This window comes from Elaeis guineensis, chromosome 16 (assembly GCF_000442705.2).
Source record: "Elaeis guineensis isolate ETL-2024a chromosome 16, EG11, whole genome shotgun sequence".
In the NCBI taxonomy this organism is placed as follows: domain Eukaryota; kingdom Viridiplantae; phylum Streptophyta; class Magnoliopsida; order Arecales; family Arecaceae; genus Elaeis; species Elaeis guineensis.
Genome location: NC_026008.2, coordinates 43,065,871 through 43,088,602, shown reverse-complemented (window position 1 = coordinate 43,088,602; position 22,732 = coordinate 43,065,871). Strand labels below are relative to the sequence as shown.

General features: G+C 35.7%; 1 protein-coding gene across 6 annotated transcripts; it reads right to left on the bottom strand.

The window, feature by feature from the left end:
* Positions 1-1,820: 1,820 nt before the first annotated feature.
* LOC105059035 (probable serine/threonine-protein kinase BSK3) lies at positions 1,821-11,916 on the bottom strand. Of its 6 annotated transcripts, none has more exons than XM_010942169.4 (12): positions 11,639-11,906; positions 11,316-11,465; positions 11,009-11,229; positions 10,419-10,554; positions 8,654-8,787; positions 8,458-8,563; positions 6,490-6,575; positions 5,273-5,461; positions 3,866-4,030; positions 2,882-2,995; positions 2,412-2,706; positions 1,821-2,298 (listed from the first exon to the last, which is right to left on the bottom strand). In XM_010942169.4, the coding sequence occupies exons 2-11, from the start codon at positions 11,392-11,394 to the stop codon at positions 2,461-2,463; spliced, it is 1,476 nt and encodes a 491-aa protein (XP_010940471.1). In that variant the 5' UTR covers positions 11,395-11,465; positions 11,639-11,906; the 3' UTR covers positions 1,821-2,298; positions 2,412-2,460. The 6 variants fall into 6 exon arrangements, 4 of the variants coding, with proteins under 4 accessions (XP_010940471.1, XP_010940470.1, XP_073106010.1 ...); XM_010942168.4 differs by having other exon boundaries at positions 1,821-2,282; positions 11,639-11,905; XR_012137428.1 differs by lacking the exons at positions 1,821-2,298; positions 2,412-2,706 and adding exons at positions 3,146-3,312; positions 3,551-3,657 and having other exon boundaries at positions 11,639-11,916.
* Between the last annotated feature and the right edge of the window lie 10,816 nt (positions 11,917-22,732).

The window sequence follows — 22,732 nt, the reverse complement described above, 5'->3', positions numbered from 1 at the left end:
GTTCACCTTGACAAACTCTAAGGGAGGGGGCTCCCAAGAAATCAAAAGCACACTCCGGGTCGTGTAGGTGCAGCAAGGGCGTCCCAGGATCTCGAGATGTTAAGGAACCTATCGATAGTGTCAAAACGGCTATACTCCTCAGCTAAACAGCAAGCTCTTTCTAGAACTCGAAGCGCAGGCACCACCTCAGCATAAAAAACTAGACTGTTTCTGAAAAGCCAAATCTAGTAGGCAATATATGCCATCATACCACCCACGGGCACACCCCTGATCATGCTCCGATGAATCGTATCCAAGAAGGTAGGAAGCTAGGATCTAGTATTCACCCCCAAGCCTGACCACTGACCATCCTCCAGATCAGACATGCCCTCAAACAATGAAGTAGGACATGCTCCGTTGACTCATCCTCCAACCCACAGATCGGATAGTCTGTCGAAACCTTTATCTTTGAGAAGAGTTCGAGTAGATAGACGATCCAATGCAACTTGTTAGAGAAAAAGTTTGATCCTAAGATGGACAGACACTCTCCAGATCCAGACAGCCTCGATCCTCCTCTCAGGTGCCGGCTTGCACATCTCAACAAGATCCCTGATAGGAACCCTAGAGCAACACGATAGGCTCTATACTCTCAAGTCATGGCTCTGGTGGGCAGAAATTAGGATGGCAAGAATCCTGTCAGTAAGCTAACCACCAAAAAGATGAGTGATATCCTGAGTCCTCCAACCCCTACCATCGACAGCGAACAAGTCACAGACAAGCTGGTGATCATCAACCTCTGTGCTGACGTAGGTTGGCTAGCGAGAGAAGGGCAAGTTGGAGATCCATGCGTCCTGGTGCACATCAACCAACCTCCCATCTCCAATCAGCATGGGCCATCATAGCAGGAGCGCGGGTAAAAATCTTCCTCCAGATGAAGAAGCATCCATGACTAATTTGGATCTGGAATCCCTGATGGGATGCTCCATACTGTGCCCTTATCACTGTACTCCACAAACAGTTAGGCTCGAGAATGAATCTGACAGCATATCTGACAATTATAATCTCCTTCCTTACCAACAAGGACTGGATCCCCAACCCTCCATCACGCATCGACTGACAAACCACCTTCCAGGAGAGCAGGTGAATCTCATGACTTCTTTGTCTAGAGCCCTACAAAAAATTTCTAAACCACTGCTCCAAACTCCTAAGGCAAGATATCGACACAATAGTATTCATCAAGATGTAGACTAGAATAAAATTCAATACATATCTCACAAAAGTGGTCCTTCCCATCATGAATAGAATGTTAGCTTGCCAACCCTCGAGATGATCTCGGACCCCTAAGGCAAGATACCAGTCTCCTTTCCCCTCTCTGGAAGGAAGGAAAATGCAGCAATACATATAAGAGCGTTTTAATAAACTCCTAATACGGGCTTCACGAAGCAGTTGATACAGCCCTGCTACCGATTATACGTCCACATCATCACCTTCAGGTCTTGAAGCCTTAAGAAACAGAAATAGCACGTTTAAGTCTATGGTATATAGTAATGATGATCTTAGGAATGATGAATGGAAAAAACCCATCTGCATGAGAACAGGACATTACCGCTAAAAAGAAGAAAAGGATTGGTGCCATATAAGATTTACATTATGATGGGATGTCACCTGTACATGGAATACTAGGAAGTTCTGTTTCATGGGCTTGAGCATTTGAAAATAAAGCCATTTTTATTTCCACTTGTTAGGAAACTGAAAATTTTCCAGTTTCAAGCAATTCCTACTCGAAGACACATAAAACCGAAAGAACTCGTAGTCCAACCCATACAACATAAGAACCACCATCAAAGAATCTCCACATCACTACATTAAACACAGTCCAAGATACATAACCTTTCAGCAAATGTTCTTCAAGAAAGAAACCAACAATTCTCAGGAGAAAACCAATTAAGGACCCACAGATAATAAAAAAGAACCACACTGACAATTTAAATCATTCCACTGCTGTACATTATTACATGTTTACCAGCGAGATGGACATTTACAACACACATCCTTGTAAAACAACAGTACAATACCTAAAACTAGGGATGAAGGATCAAGCTTTCCCATTTTTCTTGCCAGACTTATTAGTTTGCGATTTCTTTCGGGGACACTATGGTGGTCGTTGCTTCCATATATACATGCATGATACATATGGAGATGATTGGTGTACACAAGAGGGGGTTATGTAGCATGCTAGCCACATGGCAATGAACAAAACCTGCCTCAATATCCAATGATTGCGGTCATGTATGCACCTAAACCTGAAACAGCAAGGCCCTTAAAAATCATTCAATCAACTGTCTATCACCGGTATTCACTCACATTTTCAGAAAATTGAAGTTGGATATACCCTTTATTTCAAAATCCAATATTTTTATAGGGGACAATACCTGAAAAGTTGGGCATTTATCAATCGACTATCATCTAATTAGCTTGCCTTTAATGCCCCCTGTTCTTCTTTGTTTCTAGGGATGACCCATCTTTCAGTGCTTCTCGAGCTTCATTTTCCATTCCAAGAGCAAAAAGGGCAGCAGCCTGAAGATAAAATGCAGTTGGCCAAGTAGGAGATATGACTAGTGCCTGCATTGCATCATTCAGAGCTTGCTGTGGCATGTCATTCATCAGGTATGACAAGCAGCGGCGTGCAAATATTGTCGGAGAAACCATAGTTCCAACATCAATGAACTGCATGTCATAAAAAAAAAAATTCAGTAACATAGGATAATTAACCTTCTTAGCATTTAGAAAATAATGAGTTCCATGACTACACATGATAATTAAACATTTGTATATCAAGAAAATTTTTAAAAATGCACTGAAATGGTCAATTCTAACAAGCAATTAGTAAACAAAAAGTAACCTGGGTGTAGCATTCAATTGCTGTATTGAAATCTTTATGCCGAAAAGCAGCATCACCCTTCTTCTTTGAGTTCAACGTTTCTTGCATTTGATTGGTCCACATTTGAAATGAGAGCTGAAAAACAGAGAAGAAAAAAGAAAAAAGATTAAGAAAACATAAATATAACAGACAAATTATCATGTGATAGAACAGATTAAATTGCAAGAGAGGTTGGAACATCGATGACCGCAAAATATCAGAAAAGAAAAATGTATTTATGCTTACACCAAAAGTTGTAACTTGGTAATCAAATAGCTCATGCAACAAAGGATCATTTATTTTTATCTATTCTGCCAGAAGCCCATCAACAAGATAAAAATCCTGTGCCCGGTAGTGCCACAAATTCTACTTAGGGTAGAACTTTAGACTTTAATACCTTGGCATCCTGCCATCTGAATACATTTTGATGGTCAGAGAGTCATATATTTGTCAAGCATCACATGAAAATGTAGACACCAACATAATTACAAGCATGTAAAATCAGGCCATATCTGTTTTTTCATCTTAAGCCTGGCCCCAGGAGAAACCATATCTCGTAAAAACCAAGTTTGCAATTGGAAAGCTATAATATAACATACAAAGGGGTAGAAACACTAATAACAGTTATTAAACAGGTGGCTGAAGACTTGCATCCTGTTCTCTGAATCTCAGACAATAGGGAAGAAGCAATTTTTTAGGGAAAAGGTCGCAGTATTATAGTCCAGAACCGTTCCATCTCTTTCACAGCAGGTTAAATCCTGAAGGAGCATCAATAAATATAAGATCATCATTTGTTCCCACTCCTTGGAAATCATTGCAGCTAATGAAGATACAATTTTTGGCATGAACAAATACAGATATTTGCATGTGGATAGTAACATATATGCAAACCAAAACACATTAATTTTATACACAAATGAGTTTACATACATAACCGGAAACTGAAAATGAAAAGTCTTCACCAACCTCATTTGTCGTTCCCTCGTCATCTTTATACCCTATCTTTTCTAGGATTTCATGTATTGCAGTCAAATCCATTCTGGAGCAAGCTTCACCAAGTGGGGAAAGAGGGAGCGTCTCCAATGAGGATGCACCACCACGAGGCATGTCCATCAAGACATAAGAAGGAACCTAGATAGAAAATCTTGCAAATATGCATCAGGATTTAAATAAGGAAATAAATCATCAATGCATTCTTGACCCTCCGAAAGCTCAGAGGCCTGTATAAGCATGAAGATGCACTTGGGCATATGTAGAATGAGCCATTTAAGATTAACATATAGACAACATACATACAACATGTACGGTTGTGAATAGAGCATGTATTTGCATATGGAAACCACATGGTGCATTGGAAGTTTTACAAACAATAGTAAGTTAAGCAGCAACCTTGGACTTTATCTAGAATTCCAGATGGATAAAGATGACAAAGGGTGTCTCGGACACTAACCAGTCAATGGTTTGCATTTACAATTTTTTTTTGGTGAAACAGGTTGATTGTTGCCACATCAACCAAATCTTGCACTCGGTACAAGAAATAGCACAACCAACTTCAAGTCTCCAAGATACAAATATAAAGCAGTGGACATAAAGGAAGTTTTTATTTTCCAATTAGGAGAAAATCGTTTGCAATTCTAAAGTGTAGACAAATCAAAATAAAGTCATATGTTCCACAAGCGTGGATAATGTGACTGTAACCACACTGTGCCAAGAGATGATTACGATGTCAATATCAGAAGGGATTTCATTTTTTTTTATTTTTTCATGTGCAAATGTGAAATTCCACCAACCAATGCATGCAAACAAACGGGTGCTTCTAAAAAGCACCAAAGCATACAGGAATACAGAATGAATCAATGCTCTTCCTCACTGCTTAGTCCAACATATATAAATCAGCACAATCGGAATAATTCTTCAAACTTAAGTACATATAATCAGACAAGTCAACAATTGAGAATATAACGATTAGAAGCTGCCATTTGGCCAGGCTTTACTACTTTAAACACATAGAATAACATCATTTTGAGGTTTCAATTTAACAGATGATGATTAACAAGATTCTTTTATTGAGCCAAGAAGTAAAGACTCTCGCATGCTCAAAGGAACTCCTGAATGAACAACAGGTTATTATTCCAGGCAGAAACGTACATCGACAATGAACTTCACTCAGTACAAATTGCATAAGTTGCAATTTTAGCATGACTTTAAACTGTAGAATCGCATAGAGACTAAATATTAAAAAGACAAACTTCATCGTAAGTTTGTAACAACTCCATTCCACTGCACTAAACAGCAATATGAGTACAAAAGAAGAGATATGCCACGATGATTTTATTGGGGGGGGAGGGGAGGGAAGGGATTTCATGAACCCACCTCAATCTCCTTTTGCAGCGGAGTCAATGCAAGAAGCAATGACTTCACATTAGGTCTCTCTCGTTGCTCATACTGCAAACATCTTGAAGCTAGACGTACTAATTCAGTACCATCCTCATTTGAAAATTGTCCTTCCAAACATGAGTCTGTTAGCATGTTGAAGTTACGATCACGTATCAAGTCAAGAGCCTGCCAGGAAGTTCTAGAATCAATCAGATTCAGCATGATACACTGATGCAGGCACATGAATTTTAAGAAAAAACCAACTGCAGGGTACATAATGTCAAAGGAAAGTATCAGTACGTTATTTCTACCAATGAGAGAAAATGTCTCACTAATCATCTTTCAGATGAACCAATCAATATATGCCCGCTCCAAAAAGCCTGTAAGATCAAGTTGTGCATTTCCTATTAATTTAACATGATCTGATTTGATTTGACAAGATTTCTTAGTTCCATATGAGTCATGACTAATGAGAACAGCAAAGCTTAAACTAAAATCACTTCATCTAACAGAATCTAGCACAGAAAAACCTAGCATCTAAACTTTGAATCATATTGACATCATGTTTAGGCCTATTAAACTAAGAGTGTATTTCCACAAAGCAATATTTTTTGTACCAACTGTGAATCATTTCTATGTACAGCATTTCTCGTTATACATAAATAATAGTTAGTAATACAAAAATAATTAATCACTCATTGTTCAGAACACCAATCCCAAACACTTTTACATTGACATGCAAGTTCCACCCCTTCAAAAATCTTCTCGCCCACACCCCCCCCCCCCACCCCAAACGGAGGCACATGCATAAATTATATATTCATATAAATAATTTATTTCACCATTCTCCTCAGCTGTAAATTCTTTATCAAGGTGGTTACTCCTCCCTGTCCACCTGTCAAGTTCAGTTTGGTGAGAGCAATCTTAAAAGTGCTTAACAACATTATAACCAGATTTATAGTAGCTCTTAGACACTTCCATCATGAATCTCAATGACCTGATATTATTGCTTCCTCTCCTTTTATTAGTTATTTTTGAGTGAAGGCAGTATTACTGAAACTTTGTTCAGACACTCAACCATAGACTCCATGTTCCAATTAACAAACTCTGCTTATTCTGCAAAACAAAAGTAAAAGGAAAGGAGGGGGGAGAGCATGGTAAAGTTGACATGTTTAGCGGAAGGATGGAAGGTAGATCAAAAAAATACTACTTACATGACTAGGAGGGATATGCTTTCCACTAAGAACATCAAGCAACAACGTGCCAAAGCTATATATGACACTTTCTGGTGTAACTCTTCCTGCAAATTCAATGAGAAGAAATTAGATAATATAAACAATTAGTGGGTCTATCAAAAACTTACACAACTTCTCCACAAATTCGCAATTTATAAACATATTAAACTTAATGCAGGTTCAACTATGTAAACATGGTTTTTTCCAACAAAAATAGTCAAAACATCTATCATATTATATCTTCAGTACAACATAAGTCACAAATGTGAAAAAATCACATGAGATTTCATGAAGGAACAATTACATTGTAACTTTAATCTCATTCTCCAATAAAGCATTTTGACTCATTTAAGACATTTAGCAGAATCACAAACAACAACATTAAACACCACTCATAAAGTAAGCATCAGACCTTCCATATGGATGATGCTGTTTGGCATCCTTTCACTGACACAAGAGCTACTACTTAACATAGAAGCTTTAACTAATGTTTATGGTTGCGATCATCAAAATCTGAAAACTATGCAATGCATAACAGACGAACAAGAAGAGATTATGAACACATTTTGATGTAGCGACAACTCAGATTTACCCAGATAAACATGAGTCATATAATGGAGAAGTAAAAGTAGCCATTGCAGATTAGATTCAGTGAATGTCCTGCCAGCAAATATTTGGCAGAACTATAAACACTAAGCACAATGACTGTAACCGCAAGACTCCATGATTATGTAATTCTTCTTTATACTACTAGATAATATTAAATGGATATGTAACTCTTCAAATATGAGAAGACAATTTAGTTAAACATAAAATCATGTAAAATTGTATAACATAAAGATGATACAAATTGCAATGATATCTATGAACCTTCTCTCTCATCTGCTACCTTCATCTGTGTGCATGAACCACTTTTACCACCAAAATCCAATATTGGTCTCGTCACTATTGTGTTTTTATATTTACTTTTCATAAAGTCTTGATGGCATAAGGCAAACACATAACCTCCTAAATGTGTGATTCCACTTCATTCAACATTCTTGATCCAAAGGTCCACCTCAATTTCCCTATAATCAATGCATTGGAGCTGAGGAAATAAAAGAAACCAAAGGAGGTACGTAACTTCTCCAAATATAGTCACTTAAAATTGTTATTGCAAACTTTCAATTAATTCAATTCATTAAGAAACATAGTCCTCTGCAAGTCTGCATCATTTCAAATGAATGACAATTTCAACTTAATAGTCATCCTTCTTTAGCCTCATTCCACAATCTACACACTAATGCTGTTCTCTTGACCGCCAATTGTAACCACAATATTGTCAACTAGAAGAGATAGACTCACGTGAATGCTTACTGTAGGCTCATTACCACAAAAACTTTTAAACCCATCAAAAATTAATTCTCACATTTGTCATGGTACCCATAGATGTTCTGATACTAACAAGATACTTGTTTAGGCATTTATTCCTTGTCCAACGAAGTACTTGTGTTGGTATTTTCTTATAGGCTATACACAAGCCAGAAAAAAATTAATAATCATAAATAAAGTGTGCTGACTTTTTGCTCTCTTTAGAATTGATTAACTGTCCAGGCAACAAAGAGATCTCAACAATTGACCTTTGCAGAAAAGCACATCATCCAAAAGAGGCTTTCTATTTCCTCACCAGCAGCAGTCGTTTCAGTCTTCTAAGTTATGATATCAACTGTCAAATAATGTAGATAGTGGAAAATTTTGTCTTTTATGTTGGCATGGAGCACCAATATTGCATAAGTCAACAGTCTGTAGCACAGTGGTCTACCTGATATCTAAGCTCAGGAAGACTTAATTCAGTCCAAATTCCAGAAAGGATCAAAGACAAAACATTCTTTGACAAGAGTAATACATTAAGCCACATGAAGATGCCCTCTTGTTGTACAAAACTTCAAGCATAGAAAAAGTACATACCTGTTCTTAAATACTCAGGAGGTGTAAATGCCAAGTTCGTGCTATAACTTTTGCCATCACGACTGTTCTTCATCAAGCCAAAACATGAAAGCCTAGGATTACAATCCTGCAGAACACTAATCCACAGTGAGAGATACAAACTACGAGTGCAGAAAGAAATTGATAGCATAAAACCAATAAATGGCTGCATACTCACATCATCAAATAAAACTCTATAAGCATTAAGATCATGATAGAGAGCACGCCCCTTACTAGTGCAATATTCCAAGGCTTCAGCTAGATAGAGTACCACCCTTAATCGCATTGGCCATTTCATGGGTTGGGTTTCCCCTATAAAATGAAAGCGATAAAAGGATCACATTCAAATTAGTGGAATGTTGAATTTTGCATGGCAGAGTAATAGCAATGAAGCATATAACTTACATTACCATAAAAAGAACAAAATAAGGAAAACATAATGGATATAGCAAGGCAAGATATGCTTAGAAATATATGAAATTCTGGTGGAAATGACAAGCTTAAGAAATGAACCGACATTGAGACATACAAATACCGAATAATTCAGGAACAGTACAGGCTGTAATGATAGCAAGATGATACACAAGGGCTTTGTTGAACAATGTTGAAGTCATTAAGAATGAGGAGATAGTTGGGTGGAGAGTTGTGCTTTATTCTTGAGGTGTTCAAAAACAAGGATTGTGCATCAAAGATAGGGGAGGTTTGGTGAGGAAGTGATGCATTTTGATCAGACCTTAGAAAATTAAGCCTGGCCCACCTAGCCAGACTTGCCTAATCCGATTTCAAGCGGGATTAAGCAGAAGCCCGACAGGCTGGGCTTGGGCTCAAATATGTAGGCGCAGCTAGATTTCAGGGTAGGGCTAGGATCAATAGAATTAAATAAGCCTGGCCCGACATTCTTATTATTAGATTAGTCTTTTCCTGTCCTATCTTTCATTTAATTAGAGTGAGGTGGAGAAGTTCTATCCAGACATTGATATACATCCCTAGTCTTCCCTCCTCTCTATCTCTCTTCCCCCACTAACCGCCAATGCCTTTTGCCAACTTCTGGCAGCTACCTCCAACTGCCAACACCATCAACTACTGGCATCATTGCCCTTCAATCTAGGGCATGGAGTTCCGGTTAGTTCGGGCTTAGACCCACCAAGCTTTCATTTGGCCAGGCTTGGGCTCGGAACTAGTGGCCTGAGGGTGAGCTAAGCTTGAGCTTAGAGAATTCATGTTAATATTGAACCATTACCTAGCCTAATCTATGTATAGGTCCAATTGTGACTATATGGGATTAAGGAGATTTTGTGGGGCATTCTGATCTCATCTAGACCCACAACAAAACAAAAAGGATAGTTCCATCAGGACATGTTAGGGATGGATGATGATTATATGCATAAGAAAGCAGTGTCGATACCACTATGGAAATGGGAGAAGAGAGGGAGGAAGAGAGAAAAGGGCATCCCAATGCACGAGACTTCCGCCACTAAGGAGTCTAGGCAGGGTCAAATGTACATCCCCTTACTCCAAAGTGCAAAGAGATTATTTCCATGTTTTGAACCCATAACACCCAAGTCTCAATAGAGTGATTTTACCATTCCGCCAAGACCCTCAAAGGGAGGGAAGGAGGGAGGGAGCGAGCAAAAGAGGGCAATTTTAAAATTTGACTTTAAAGTAGTAGTCTGCTTCATTTGAATACATAAATTTTGGTTCAATATAGTAGCATCCATTATTAAAATATTTGAACTTCAAAGTTCTATAGTCTGCACAAAATAATATTAATCCTTTTAAATAGGGACAATGAAAGTGTAGCTTTGATTTCAAAGAATTTTTATTCCCCACTTCCATGTTCAAACAAAAGAAAAGCATACTGGATTAGTAAATAAAGCTTCCAAAAATAGAAATAGCAACAATACACACACAAAGTAATGTGATGACAGTCACCAGGAACTTACAATGAAAAAGATGTTTTGCAAGTGTGTCGTTGGGCATAAATTCTGCCACAAGCAGCCTCTCATCATCTTCACAGCAACAGCCAAGCAAATTTGCCAATCTATGGTTTCGAAGCTGACCTACAGCTCTTGCTTCTTCCTAAAATGGAAAAAAAAAAAAAGCTGTCAAAATTAACCATGAAGCACTCCACTCTGTTCCTTGAGTTGGTGAAACCATCATAATAAGTGATGCATAAATTTATTCCTTGACAAAACAACTCTGTGGCCATCTTATGTAATCAATTATTACAATGGTGTTACTATTATCACCCGACATCCACTTGAGGAGTCTCATCTCCACGAAATGCATCTAAGGATACTATATTTTTCTGCCTTATCATGCTCTCATCTCCATGAAGCAAGGATCACATGACTCTACAGAAATACCTCAATGTATTCCATCCATATCTATTTCAAATCCATTACATGCTGATACAACATAAAATTAACCTTTGCCTAGCTTTTACTCCTACGTTAGTTTCAATTTCAAGAAAAAGGAAAAAAAGGGATGGAAATTTATGTCCAGAACATAAAAATGGTGAGAATTTCAGTACCAAGAACTGTCGAGGATCAGGCCAGGCCGACCTATTAAACCTCTTCACTGCAATCCTCCTCTGAGCGTCCAGCTTTCCCTTATAAACAACATTCGGAGCCTTCTCCCCGTGCTCCGACACGATGTTCTCCACTGCAAAGCCAGACGTGGCCAACCTAAGCTGTTCAAAAGAGAACTCCTGGAAGGGAGGCAGGTCATATGCGTCCCCCTTCTCCTCGCTCTCTGCAACAAAACAAACACCACCATCACCACCCACAACCGACTCCCTAAAACAAGATTTCGAATTCAATTCAGCCCTGTGAACTCACCAACATCGGGAGCTTCAAGAACGGTCCCCTTGTACTGAGAACCCCAACAGCACGTTAACTTGGAGACTCGAGAACCCATTCCAGGTTCTATATAAAGACAATGAAGAACACGAATCCCCTCAAAAGAACATTATCACTAGCTGCAGCGAACTGGAATCCAAAAAACCCACTCAGTCCACCAAATTTCAACAGTTTGAAGCGAATTTTATCTCATTTCGAAACCAAATCTCGGAATCAAATCCACCAATTCAAGAAACTCCAACTAAAAAAGGTCAGTCCACTCATCCGGATCTGAGATTGATGACAGAAGAGAAAGAAACTACCTGAAATCCACTGCTGCAGTTCGGAAGGATCGAGCACCACCCATAGATCTGGACCGACAAAACCGAAGACGGCCTTCAATCGAAGACCTATCGACCCGAGCAAATCGAAGTCTTTGGAGCGCTGCCCAATTCAAAGCCGCGTAGGGGGAGGGTACGAGGGAGGGATAGAAAGAGAGAGATCCGATCTCGTCTTCGGGTTATTCTGGAAAATATAATTACTTAAAAAAAAAAAATACCGACATGCCATCCTTCAGCTTAAAATTATGATCAGAGATTATCCTATTGGTAACCTTTTAAAAAAACTTTTTTTTTCCCCTGGTATTCCACCGCCGTACTAGAATTTCTACCGCTAAAAAAAATATAAAAAGAATAATACGGCCGTTTAAAAGCAAGTCTCGGTGAACTGGGAGTCGCCTCTCCGATTCGTAGCTTTCCGCCCGCCCTCTCTCGCCGCAATTGCATCTCCACCGTTGGATGAATCGACCAAACCGTCGGGGGCGTCTTTTGGCCGTCCATCACAGCCTGGAAAGGGGGCGGTTTGGCGGCTTTTTTTTTTCGTTCGCGGACGCGATGGACCTCGGACTTCGTGCGTACACGGTATTGCCGTGGTTGCCCGGACACCAACCAAGCTGGATTTGGTCTGTTCTGAGGTCAGGTGGAGATAAATTATGGAGAACTGGGGACCCCGGCGCTGGCTGGTCCAGTTAGAACAGGTATGGATTCAAAATTATATAATTAATTTAAGATAGAAAAATAGTTGATGAATGGTTATGATTGCATTGATTAATGAAAGTATTGATGACAAGAATCTTGAGTGAAATTAATAAGTATAAAACTTTGAAAATTCACATAGATAGTTTCTTCTTTTATTTATTTTTAAAAAAAAAATTCAAAGTTCAAGACTCCACGTTATGTGTATCATGGAATCGTGATAGAATTTTTGTAATTGATTTTCACATCAATCATATATAAAACTAAGGAATTGTGAGTACTTGCTACTTGAAATAAATAATTTGTTTGTTCAAAAGATATTCTAATAAGTTACAATTTAAAATAAGAAGAGGAAGGAGGAGGTCATTTCATGGCTTCCTTGTATTGCAGGCATCAAATAAAAAATAATATTCAGTTGACGATGAATCTTTACCGTGCATACCTCAATCAGCCGTCAAGGGATATTTAGTATTAAAAAATATATATATATAAAAAAAATCAATATGTATTTAGATACATCAATTCCACCGCATGACTCACTAGAAAGATAAAGATATGCACTCAATCTCTATATTTTTTATGAATCAAATGCATGATATGTCTCATATTTTTATATTATATGGAGAGAATATGAAAAAAATATAATAAAATAAATTGTTATGAAAAAAATATTTAATTTAAAAAATAGAGGTTTAAAATCAAAATTGAAATAGGTGATTCTCGTTTCAACTATTTAGTTAAAAAGTGTCTTATTTCAATTTCGATTTCGAAATAAAATGAGAATGGTTCAATTTATATAAAATTTAATTTTTATTTTTTTTATAAATTTAATTTTTAATTTTAATTTTAATTTTAATTTTGATTTCGATCATGAATTAAATATTTTAAAATTTTAATTATTTTAATTTTAATTTTAAATTATTTTAATTTTAATTTTTATTAAAATTCTGATTGAAGCACCCTTATATGTAATCAAAGAAGTATATGCCACGAAACAGGGACTTGTTTGTTTGTGGCTGGGTGCTCTTTGATAGCTGGCCCACTTTAGAGCGTTAACGCATCGCAAGTCTCCGTAATATTTTAATTTCCAAGATGTTTAGATTCCAACTTAAATCTTTCAATTTTAAATTGAGGTAAAACAACGTCAGCACCCACTATCCACACCTTTCCTCCCATTGTCCTGTCACATGTTCCATGCTAATCCATATTTGATGTTAGGATATGATTAGGATAAGATTTTAAACACAGTAGGATGTGACGGTTTCGATTTTTTCATAGAATAGTGACTGCTATTTCACTCTCTTAAGATATGCTGATCAAGATATTAGAAAATCCTGTTATGGTATATGGAATGGTACCAATTTCAATGTCTCATGGAATATCCCATCAGGATATTTAATTCTTAAATGAATGATACAACACAATGGAACAGTCGCCGGATTTTCAAATCATACGCAAGAATAGATTATTATTGTTTTAAAACCTCTATGGGATTCAACGTGGTTTCCTATCATCATCTTTTCGCCATCCAGGCGTGGGTTTCTCATGTACCGCGCGTGCGACCTTCCGAGACAAATTGGGAGATGGGATATTAAAAGATTGCTACCTCTGGTGTAAATAATGTGGGGCCCATTTCGTACTCGTGCATAGGGTCCACGTTTTGGGACTACATATCCGGGATATCCCAAGCATTTTCTTGTACCAATGCACTTTGATAAAGAAATGGGTATGGTAACTTAAAAATATAAATAAATTTTAAAAATGAAAATTATGCAATAGAAAGTTAGAATAATATAAAAATAAAAGAAAGAAATTGAAATAAAGAATTTTAGGAATATGAGTTGCAAGGAATATAAAATTAAAAAGGATAAAAATTAAAAAGAAATTAAACATTCCGACAAAGTAACACAAATGATAGTAAAAAAGAATTTAAAAGACCAAGTACAAATAGAACAAATAAAATTAATTAAAATGAGAAATAAAATAACATAGAAAATAAAAAAAATAAATATGATCGTTAAAAATAAAATATATATCAAACATATAAAAATAAAAATAATATATATGAACTAAAAAAGATTTAAGAATTTAAAAACAATTGTCTATTAAAGATATAAATACGAATGCAAGTAGAATAAGACAAAATAAAAGATAAAACTACCAAAAAAAAATTATATATAAAAATGATATGAAAATATGTGTTACAAAATCACAAATATAAAAAAAGAGACTAAAATGTATCCATAAATCAAAGATGTAAAAAAACAAAGAAATTGTAAAAATATGCCAAATTAAAGGAAAAAATATAAAAAATGAAGTATATAACATAATAAAGTTATTAAAAAAATATAATTTAAACTACCAAATACATTTAATATAGTAAAAATAAATTTAAATATATATATATATATATTACTAAAAAAGAGAGAAAAACTATAGTAAGGGAGCAGGTGAGAGAAATAAAGAGAGAGATAAATGAATCGATGAGCTAGGGGATGAGAGAGATTTGAGAGGATAGGATAGGGAACTAATAAGGTGGGGAGAAAATTGAAGGGTAAGAAAATGACGTCTACTTAAAAGAGATTAAAAAGCATGAATGTGGGAGAGATTGTATGTGGGATAGGAAGTTGATGTAGGCTTAAATAAATTATTAGATTTTTTTTTTTTATAAAAAATATATGAGAAGATATATCTAAAATTTGGTGGGGTGGGGGTGTGAAAGAAGAGATAGCGGGTAGAAGTTGGATTGCATGGTTACGTATCTAATAAATATGCCGATGGCATTTATTATTGAAAAAGTAACAAGTAGAATCTTTCAAGAAATAATATCAAATTTTGAAAATCTTATTTTATATAGTATATATAAAGAATTTTATATACCATCATGATGGTAGCCTGATTGGAACGGGTCTTGACATCCATTCCTCGTGTGCTAGGTTCGAGGTCATGCGCAGTCATTATCAGTCATTGCTGTGTTATTTCTTTTCCATCATAGTGACAACTATACTTGGTCCATAAAACTTTTTAATATCTTTCTTGACAAAAATATCCTTGAAGCCAAAACCACATGATTTTAATTACTAGTCATAAATAATGTTGTCTAAAATCAATACCATAGAATTGTTGTTCCATAGGGATCTAATGGAAGTTCCTTATGCCCACCCATAAATTTTGTAGTTACATCTTGTGCAGTTCCATTTTGCAAGTTTCGCACCAAAAGGAAAACATCTTGGATGTGGTATATTCATAAAAATTTCCCTATCAATATGGTCTCCAAATAACTTAAGGTTCGAACCCTTAAAATTTTTAGCTGCCTATTTAAGAGTGGAGGAACTAGGAGCATATTGGTATGGTCCAGCTTTCACTAAACCCAGACCCAGGCCCTAGGATTTAGGTCCATCTTTCGTTCCATACTCGCTGTATTAAAAGATAGGATTGAGTTTATATGCATCAGATTTGAGTAGGGTGGAGATCAGGCTGGGTTATCTATCAGGTATCAAACATTATATTTTAAAACATTAATCAAAATTAAACAATTATAATTCGAGCAGGTTATCAATAAAAAATTCAATACATACTATGAAAATTAAATCATGAACAACAAAAACTTTGATGATTAATATACAAATGGGACTGGATCAATTTAAGGGCTATTGGGGCATGAAAGGTTCGGGCTCCATTTATAAAGGCCCAAAAAGGAGCCCACCGAGCCAATTCAGTGCACGATCCGGCTTGGGCCTCAATCTCAAACAAAATTTCAGCTTTGGGCCCAACCTTAATCCTATAAACTTTTCCCATCCAAGCCTGGCTGCATGAAAATCCCACTCCATCCTGACAATTTTGGTTATCCAAAAATTGAGATATATCCTAATTTGTTAGTAGTTTTTTATTCTTTATACAAAGAAAGAAGTTTTAGAAATTGAATATACATAAACAAAACTAATATTATGTGTATGTATGTATAAATATATGCATTTATTTGTTTATCTCAAAAAATATTGCACGCTACATGCAATAACATTTTCTTGTGGCAGTCGACAAGAAATCTTTAAAGTTTAACTCGTATGCTATGTCACTGCTAAACAAGCTTGTCCTTGTTCCTGAATGTAACCCTGTAAGATTCTTTGGTTTTGAAGCTCTTTTAGAGTCAAGAAATTTTTGAGGGGATCAGCAAAAACAGCCATCCAACAATTTCAGCATTTAGTGGAAGAATTAAAGAACTGGTGCAACCAGAGCCATACCTAAATGTCTGACTTGGAAAAATGTAGATGTTGACGGAATAAATTTTTCTCATCGAGTTGCTTATTGATAAATGATATATTCTTTGAGAGCTTCTTCCACCTCTTTTCTTTAAATAAGAACTTTGTTAACCCAACAGATGTTTGCTCCATGTTTTAGGATGCTTTTCCTCTGTCCTGTGGATGTTTATACTGATGATTTTGACTAACAAAATATTCATCCATTGCTGCTTTGGATTTTTACTTGGAAACCAATATGTTTGTCTAATTTTGTCATGTAGTTAACAGTTCCTGTTTAAATTGGTTCCATTTGCAAGTCCATGCATCATGCTGTGGAAATCACTGACGTTGTTAATAGCAAATGCCTACGTTGTTTTGTAAATATTGCCTGTTATAGTGAACTACTGAAGTGGTTGTAAGTCCCATGGTTCTGTTTAATTAAGCTCTTATCAGCATACTAGATTGTTAAAAAAATTCTGGTTGGATTTGCACCTTAGCAGTATGTAAATTCTCCAATCTTGGTCAATTTTTTTGACCTAAACAGGTGAAAAAAAATAAGCATCTAATCTCCAAATTTTGGATAAATTTGCAGATAGCCAACATACTTTTGGATATATATTTTTTCTTTTTCTTTACAATGGCAGGTTATTTCCGATTCGGGGTGACCTGCATTGAGTGAAGTATTCATGGTGATTACTGGGGGTGAATCTTTGCCTGTCCAATTTGACAAGGAGTTGGTTAAACGTATCCATATTGGTATATGAAACCCAAACACAAATGGGGTTTGCCACCCACTTTTCTCGTGGTTAACGCAGTTATTAAGAGCTCGGAGCACACTTTCTTGCTTTTGCCGGAAGCGTTATAACTAGAGGTCCATGATTGCTTGTACCAGTATGATGAGTGGTACCACTTTTATTGCATTAATCTGCACGGCCCACCTCCCAAGTCCTCATATTGTCCTTCAATCAATCTGCATACCATAAGGGCATTGGAGCATACCTGATACGGTCTGATCCACACCCACCGAACTTGAGGCTAAACAGATCGTGTCTAACACGAAACGATTAGGATCAAATCTTAATCCGAGACGACTCTAAATCCGATTGATGGCGGACCATACCTAATACGGTCTATTGGCCCATGAATCTTTTTTTTTAAAAAAAATTACAAATGGATCGTGCTTGAAATGGCCCGTTTGAGGCCGTTATGGGCCGATCCTGACACGACCCGATCCAGGCCCATTTCAGTCCACAACGGTCAAAAATGATTATTTTTTGATTTTTTTTTAACTTTTTATCCCTCCCAATAACCATAAAACGGCTATTTTAAGAGATATTTCAAAAAAATTTTTTTATGGATTTTCATAAATAACCCCTTCCACTCCCATTCTCACCACACCAAATCTACTATTCTCCCTTCTCTGCTACTACTATTTCTCTCTTCTAGCAATATTGCAAGTATTATAGTAATTTAATTTTTAGTTTGTATTTAGTAAGTGTTCATGTACTACACAAGAGGAGATCTTTGTCGAAGAGCACGAGAGGAGGTCTTTGTCGAAGAGCACAAGAGGAAGCTCACAAATCTCCACGCTACCTCTACTCAATTCCTCCACTTCCGATTAGTTTTTATTTTTTGATTCATAAATTTAAAAATGATATCTTATGATGAGAGCCATTTTGGCGTTCCCTCTGTTTTCGAGGAAGAGAAAACTAATCTCATTACTCCTACTCCTTCTGAAACTACTCAATGTCAAACCTCTTCTCATAAAAAGATTAGTGCAGTTTGGAAGGATTTTAAAAGAGTTCTTGTTAACGAAGTCCGAAAAGCAAAATATAAAAAATATGCTAAATTTTATAATTATACCAATAGCGGAGGAACCGGCCATTTATAGAGATATCAAGAGAGTCATAGGATGAGTGACTTTCATCTCTAAAGTACTCTCAATGTATAAGAGAGATCTCTGGTAGGTAATTTTGTATATAATCATAAAAATCAAAGAAAAGCACTAATTAAATAGATAGTTAGGGATGAACTGCCTTTTAATTTATGCGAGTTTTTTAATTTTGAAAAGTATGTTTAATTAATCTTACGGTCTGCTTACAAAAGAACTAGTAGACGTACTTTTAGAAAGATAGCTATGACAAATTTTTTAGCAATGAAATAAAATTTAATTGAAAATCTCTCTGTTTTAAATTCAAAAGTTTTATTAACTTCTGATATTTGATCAGTATCGATAGGTAGTAATTATTTTATTTCTATTACTACTTATTATATTGATAATGACTGAAATTTAAATAAATATATTTTTACTTTTCGTGCTTTTAATTTTTCACATTCTGGATAATAAATTTTGAATATTATTTACCAAACAACATGTTTATTTAGAATTAATAATAAAATTATGTCTATTACTTTTGACAATGCATCTAATAATAATTCTACTGTTATATTATTGAAGGACCTATTGCATCCCATTTTAAATAGCCAGTTGTTGCATGTTAAATATGCATGTCATATCTTAAATCTTTTACAAGCTGGTATGGGTACGATCGAAGATGTAATTTCAAAAATTAAAAATATAATTTTTTTTATTCATGCTTCAAGAACAGGACTTCAAGAATTTAAACAACTATGTATAGATCATGGCAAAGGTTTTAGAAAATTTAAACATGATGTAATGACTTATTGGAATTCAACATATATCATGATACACGATGCATATCCATATAGATACTTATTAAGTGCATATATTAATGACCGTGGATTAGATTTTGTATTGACTAAAACTGATTAAACTAAAGATAAAATTTTGAAAGATTTTTTGGTTACTTTTTATAATGCTACTAATGTTCTTTCTGGTATTTATTATCCAACCTGATATTTATTTTTACAACAAGCATTTTGATATTAGTAGAAAATTTGTAGAATACAGATTTGATGATATTTTAATGTCTATTATTGAACAAATAAAATTTAAATAGAATAAATATTAGAACAAGATATATTCTATACATAATTTAGCTGCTGTATTTGATCCATAAGTTAAATTGAGTGGTGTGCTAATTTTACTTAATGCATCTTCTGAAAACATGATATTGGATCTTGAATCCACTAAAGCAGAGGTAACAAAACTTCTTTATGATATTTATGCATTATATGATAAAAAAATTCGTGGATCTAGATTACCAGCACAAAGCTCTATCACTTTTTCTAGTAGTTTTCGTTCATCATCTGTTTTTAATTTTATTGCATATAGGAGACAAATATATGCTTCAAGTTCATCTGCATCTTCTTCATCTACTTCAAGTAGTGAACTAAAATTTTATTTACGAAATGATATTCTGCATATGATGAAAATCAAATAGATAATCTAGATATGTTAGCTTGGTAGAGAAGTATTAAAAATTAATATCCTATTTTATCTATCATTGCACGTGATATTTTAGCTATGCCGATATCCACAAAGGCATCAAAATCCGCTTTTAGTGCAGGTCGGTATGTTCTTGACGAAAAGAGAAGTCGGATGACTAGCGAGACGGTGGAGATGCTGCTCTACTTCAAAAATTAATTGGATGCGGAAGCGAGGCTTAAAGATAAAGGTGGATATTCTACTACATCCTCTAATGAAGATGACACAAACGAGACCAACAATTAGTAAGATTTTTGTCAAACTAGCACAGAAGAGTAGGAAGCAGAGAGAGAGTCTTGAAGGAGTTCAGTGAGAGCAGAGATAAGCTGATACGATTTTATCTATTTTTTTATTAATTATATTAAGTTTTTTAATTGTTGAGATGAGTCATCTCTATAATTCTATTTTTTTTCTCTCCTTTCTCATTGTACTCTGGAGGTCAGCCCCCTTCTTTTCTGTACCAATTTGATATTTATTAATAAACTAGTAGGGGTCCACGTCAAATTCTCTATCTAACAAGATAGCTTTATATTTAAATCTTTAGTTTTTAATTTTTTTTAAATTTATTCATATATATATTTTAAAAAATTAAAAAAAATTTAAAACGTGCTATGCGTTGGCACGACTCATTTTAAGGAGATCGGATTGATATACAGACCGTGTCATGTCTAACCCACAAGTCCTATCGACTCAGGTCTTTATGGATCCTGTCGGACTTGGGCCGTGGGCCGGAAAACCCCAACCTGACCCCTTCTTATATATATTGTACTAGTCAGTTAATGGAGAGGTCATGTCACTTCCGCATCATGATATTTAACATGGAGAGAGGTATATATGCTAGATTTAAAGACGTGATTCCATTTGATCTTTTAAATTCTGTACTGCTATCATGCTATATTTTGCTTCATTGTTGCATCCACTCCACAGTCTTGGGTTTTACTTCCAGTTCTTGATGGAGAGTATCACCACATAGTGGATTGGATGTCTTGGATGCCGAAGTACAAGCTAGCAGGCTTGAACAATAGCCTTTGCGTTTCCCTCTTGTAACATCAAGAAGGCTGAAAAAATTAATAGGACTATGCATGCTGGGCTATGTGCCGGAACTTGTACCCCTCTTTCCGAGGATAGGGGGTTCTAGATTTAAACCTTGGTGATGGTGTGTCCCTAGGGTAATTCTAGCTATATATATTTAGTTTTTCTCATGAAGCTTTTTTTTTTTTTTTAAACTAATGATCACTAACGTAGTGAGAAACCAAATATTCTTTTGAGATGCAAGAGATTAGTTGTGGTGCTTTATTATGATCCACAAATTAGATATTGACACTCTACATCGGTTGGAATATTGATAGCCTATTGCTACAAGAATGTTGAGATTCTGCACATAATTCCAATCACTTGCCTGTTTCATTGTTTTTACCCCTTATTCACATGTCACAGGTTCCATAAGCAAAAAGATCATCGCATCTTTCATATTATCTTGCATTATCTTGTCTGCACTCACCTTTACTATCACTTCACAAACCTGGAATCACCCCATATAAGAACTGTTTCAGTCCTTTAATTTCTTGAAGCTGAGGTAGGTCTTTAACCTTGTTTATTTTAACTTTTATCCAAGTAGTCCTCTTACGTAGGATCGATGAATGTGTGAAGGAAAGAAGAGTATAGGTCTCCTCAACCATTGTCCCTTCTACTAGCCCTCTTGAGGGGGCATCATTGCGAACTGGGTCATCTCTCCTTTACGTCCTATTCTTTGCCTTTCAAGTGGTCACCTTGTCTTTTTCATTTCCGTTCTAAATCCACCACAACCTTGCCTCTAGAGACGGTTTCTTTTGCATGAAATATTGGAAGTCCCATTCTCTCCACTTTCTGGTCGTATATATAACATCAATTCCTATGTAAATGGGGTCTCCAATTCATCTCTGCTGGGAATTGCACCACTGTGTGCTTATTCTATCGGCTACTTTGTTGCATGTCAATCATTAATCTTGAGTATTAATATTATTCCATTTTTTTCAGTGCCTCTGGTGTCTTATTCCTCTTAAACTTTTCAATCAACCTTTTCTCATTCCTTTTTTTTGCCAAAATATAAAAATGAACAGGTGAATTACTAATGGACCATTTTCTTTTTAATTCATTTAGCAAATCTATCCACATGTGGTGAGAAAATTATCAGTTCAGCAGAAATATAAAGTCATCGACTTAGGCATAGTGCTCTAATGCCAGGCTTGATGTATCATATATAAGAAGTCCACTTGTTCCTCCCTGCATCTGCAATTCTGTGGATGAAGTTGATTTTGTTTTCGGATATTCCTGCACCATGATCACTTTATTCTTTAGGTGTTTGACTGCAACTCTCGAGTGTTTCTGGTGGTCATTCTACAATTTAAGCTGGGAAAAGTAATATGCTGTTAGTCTATGATGCGAGGACTGTTTCATAAGAAATCATGTCTCATCATCACTTCCATTTTTACAGAAATATCTTCATGATGCATTCGCCATGATGCCGACCTCTTGAAAAGCAAAAACACAATAATGTGATAATGTGTTGAGATTCTCCTGATGACACTGGAGAATCTCCCTTTCATCCATATGGTAGCTGAATATGTATAAATATAATGAAAGCTTACAACATAACAATGTCATAATTACATATACATATTTTTTTTTTCTTTTTCGCTCAAATATCACTCATGCAGCTACTATCTTTCTGCTTTAGTAATCTCTAATATTTTTTTT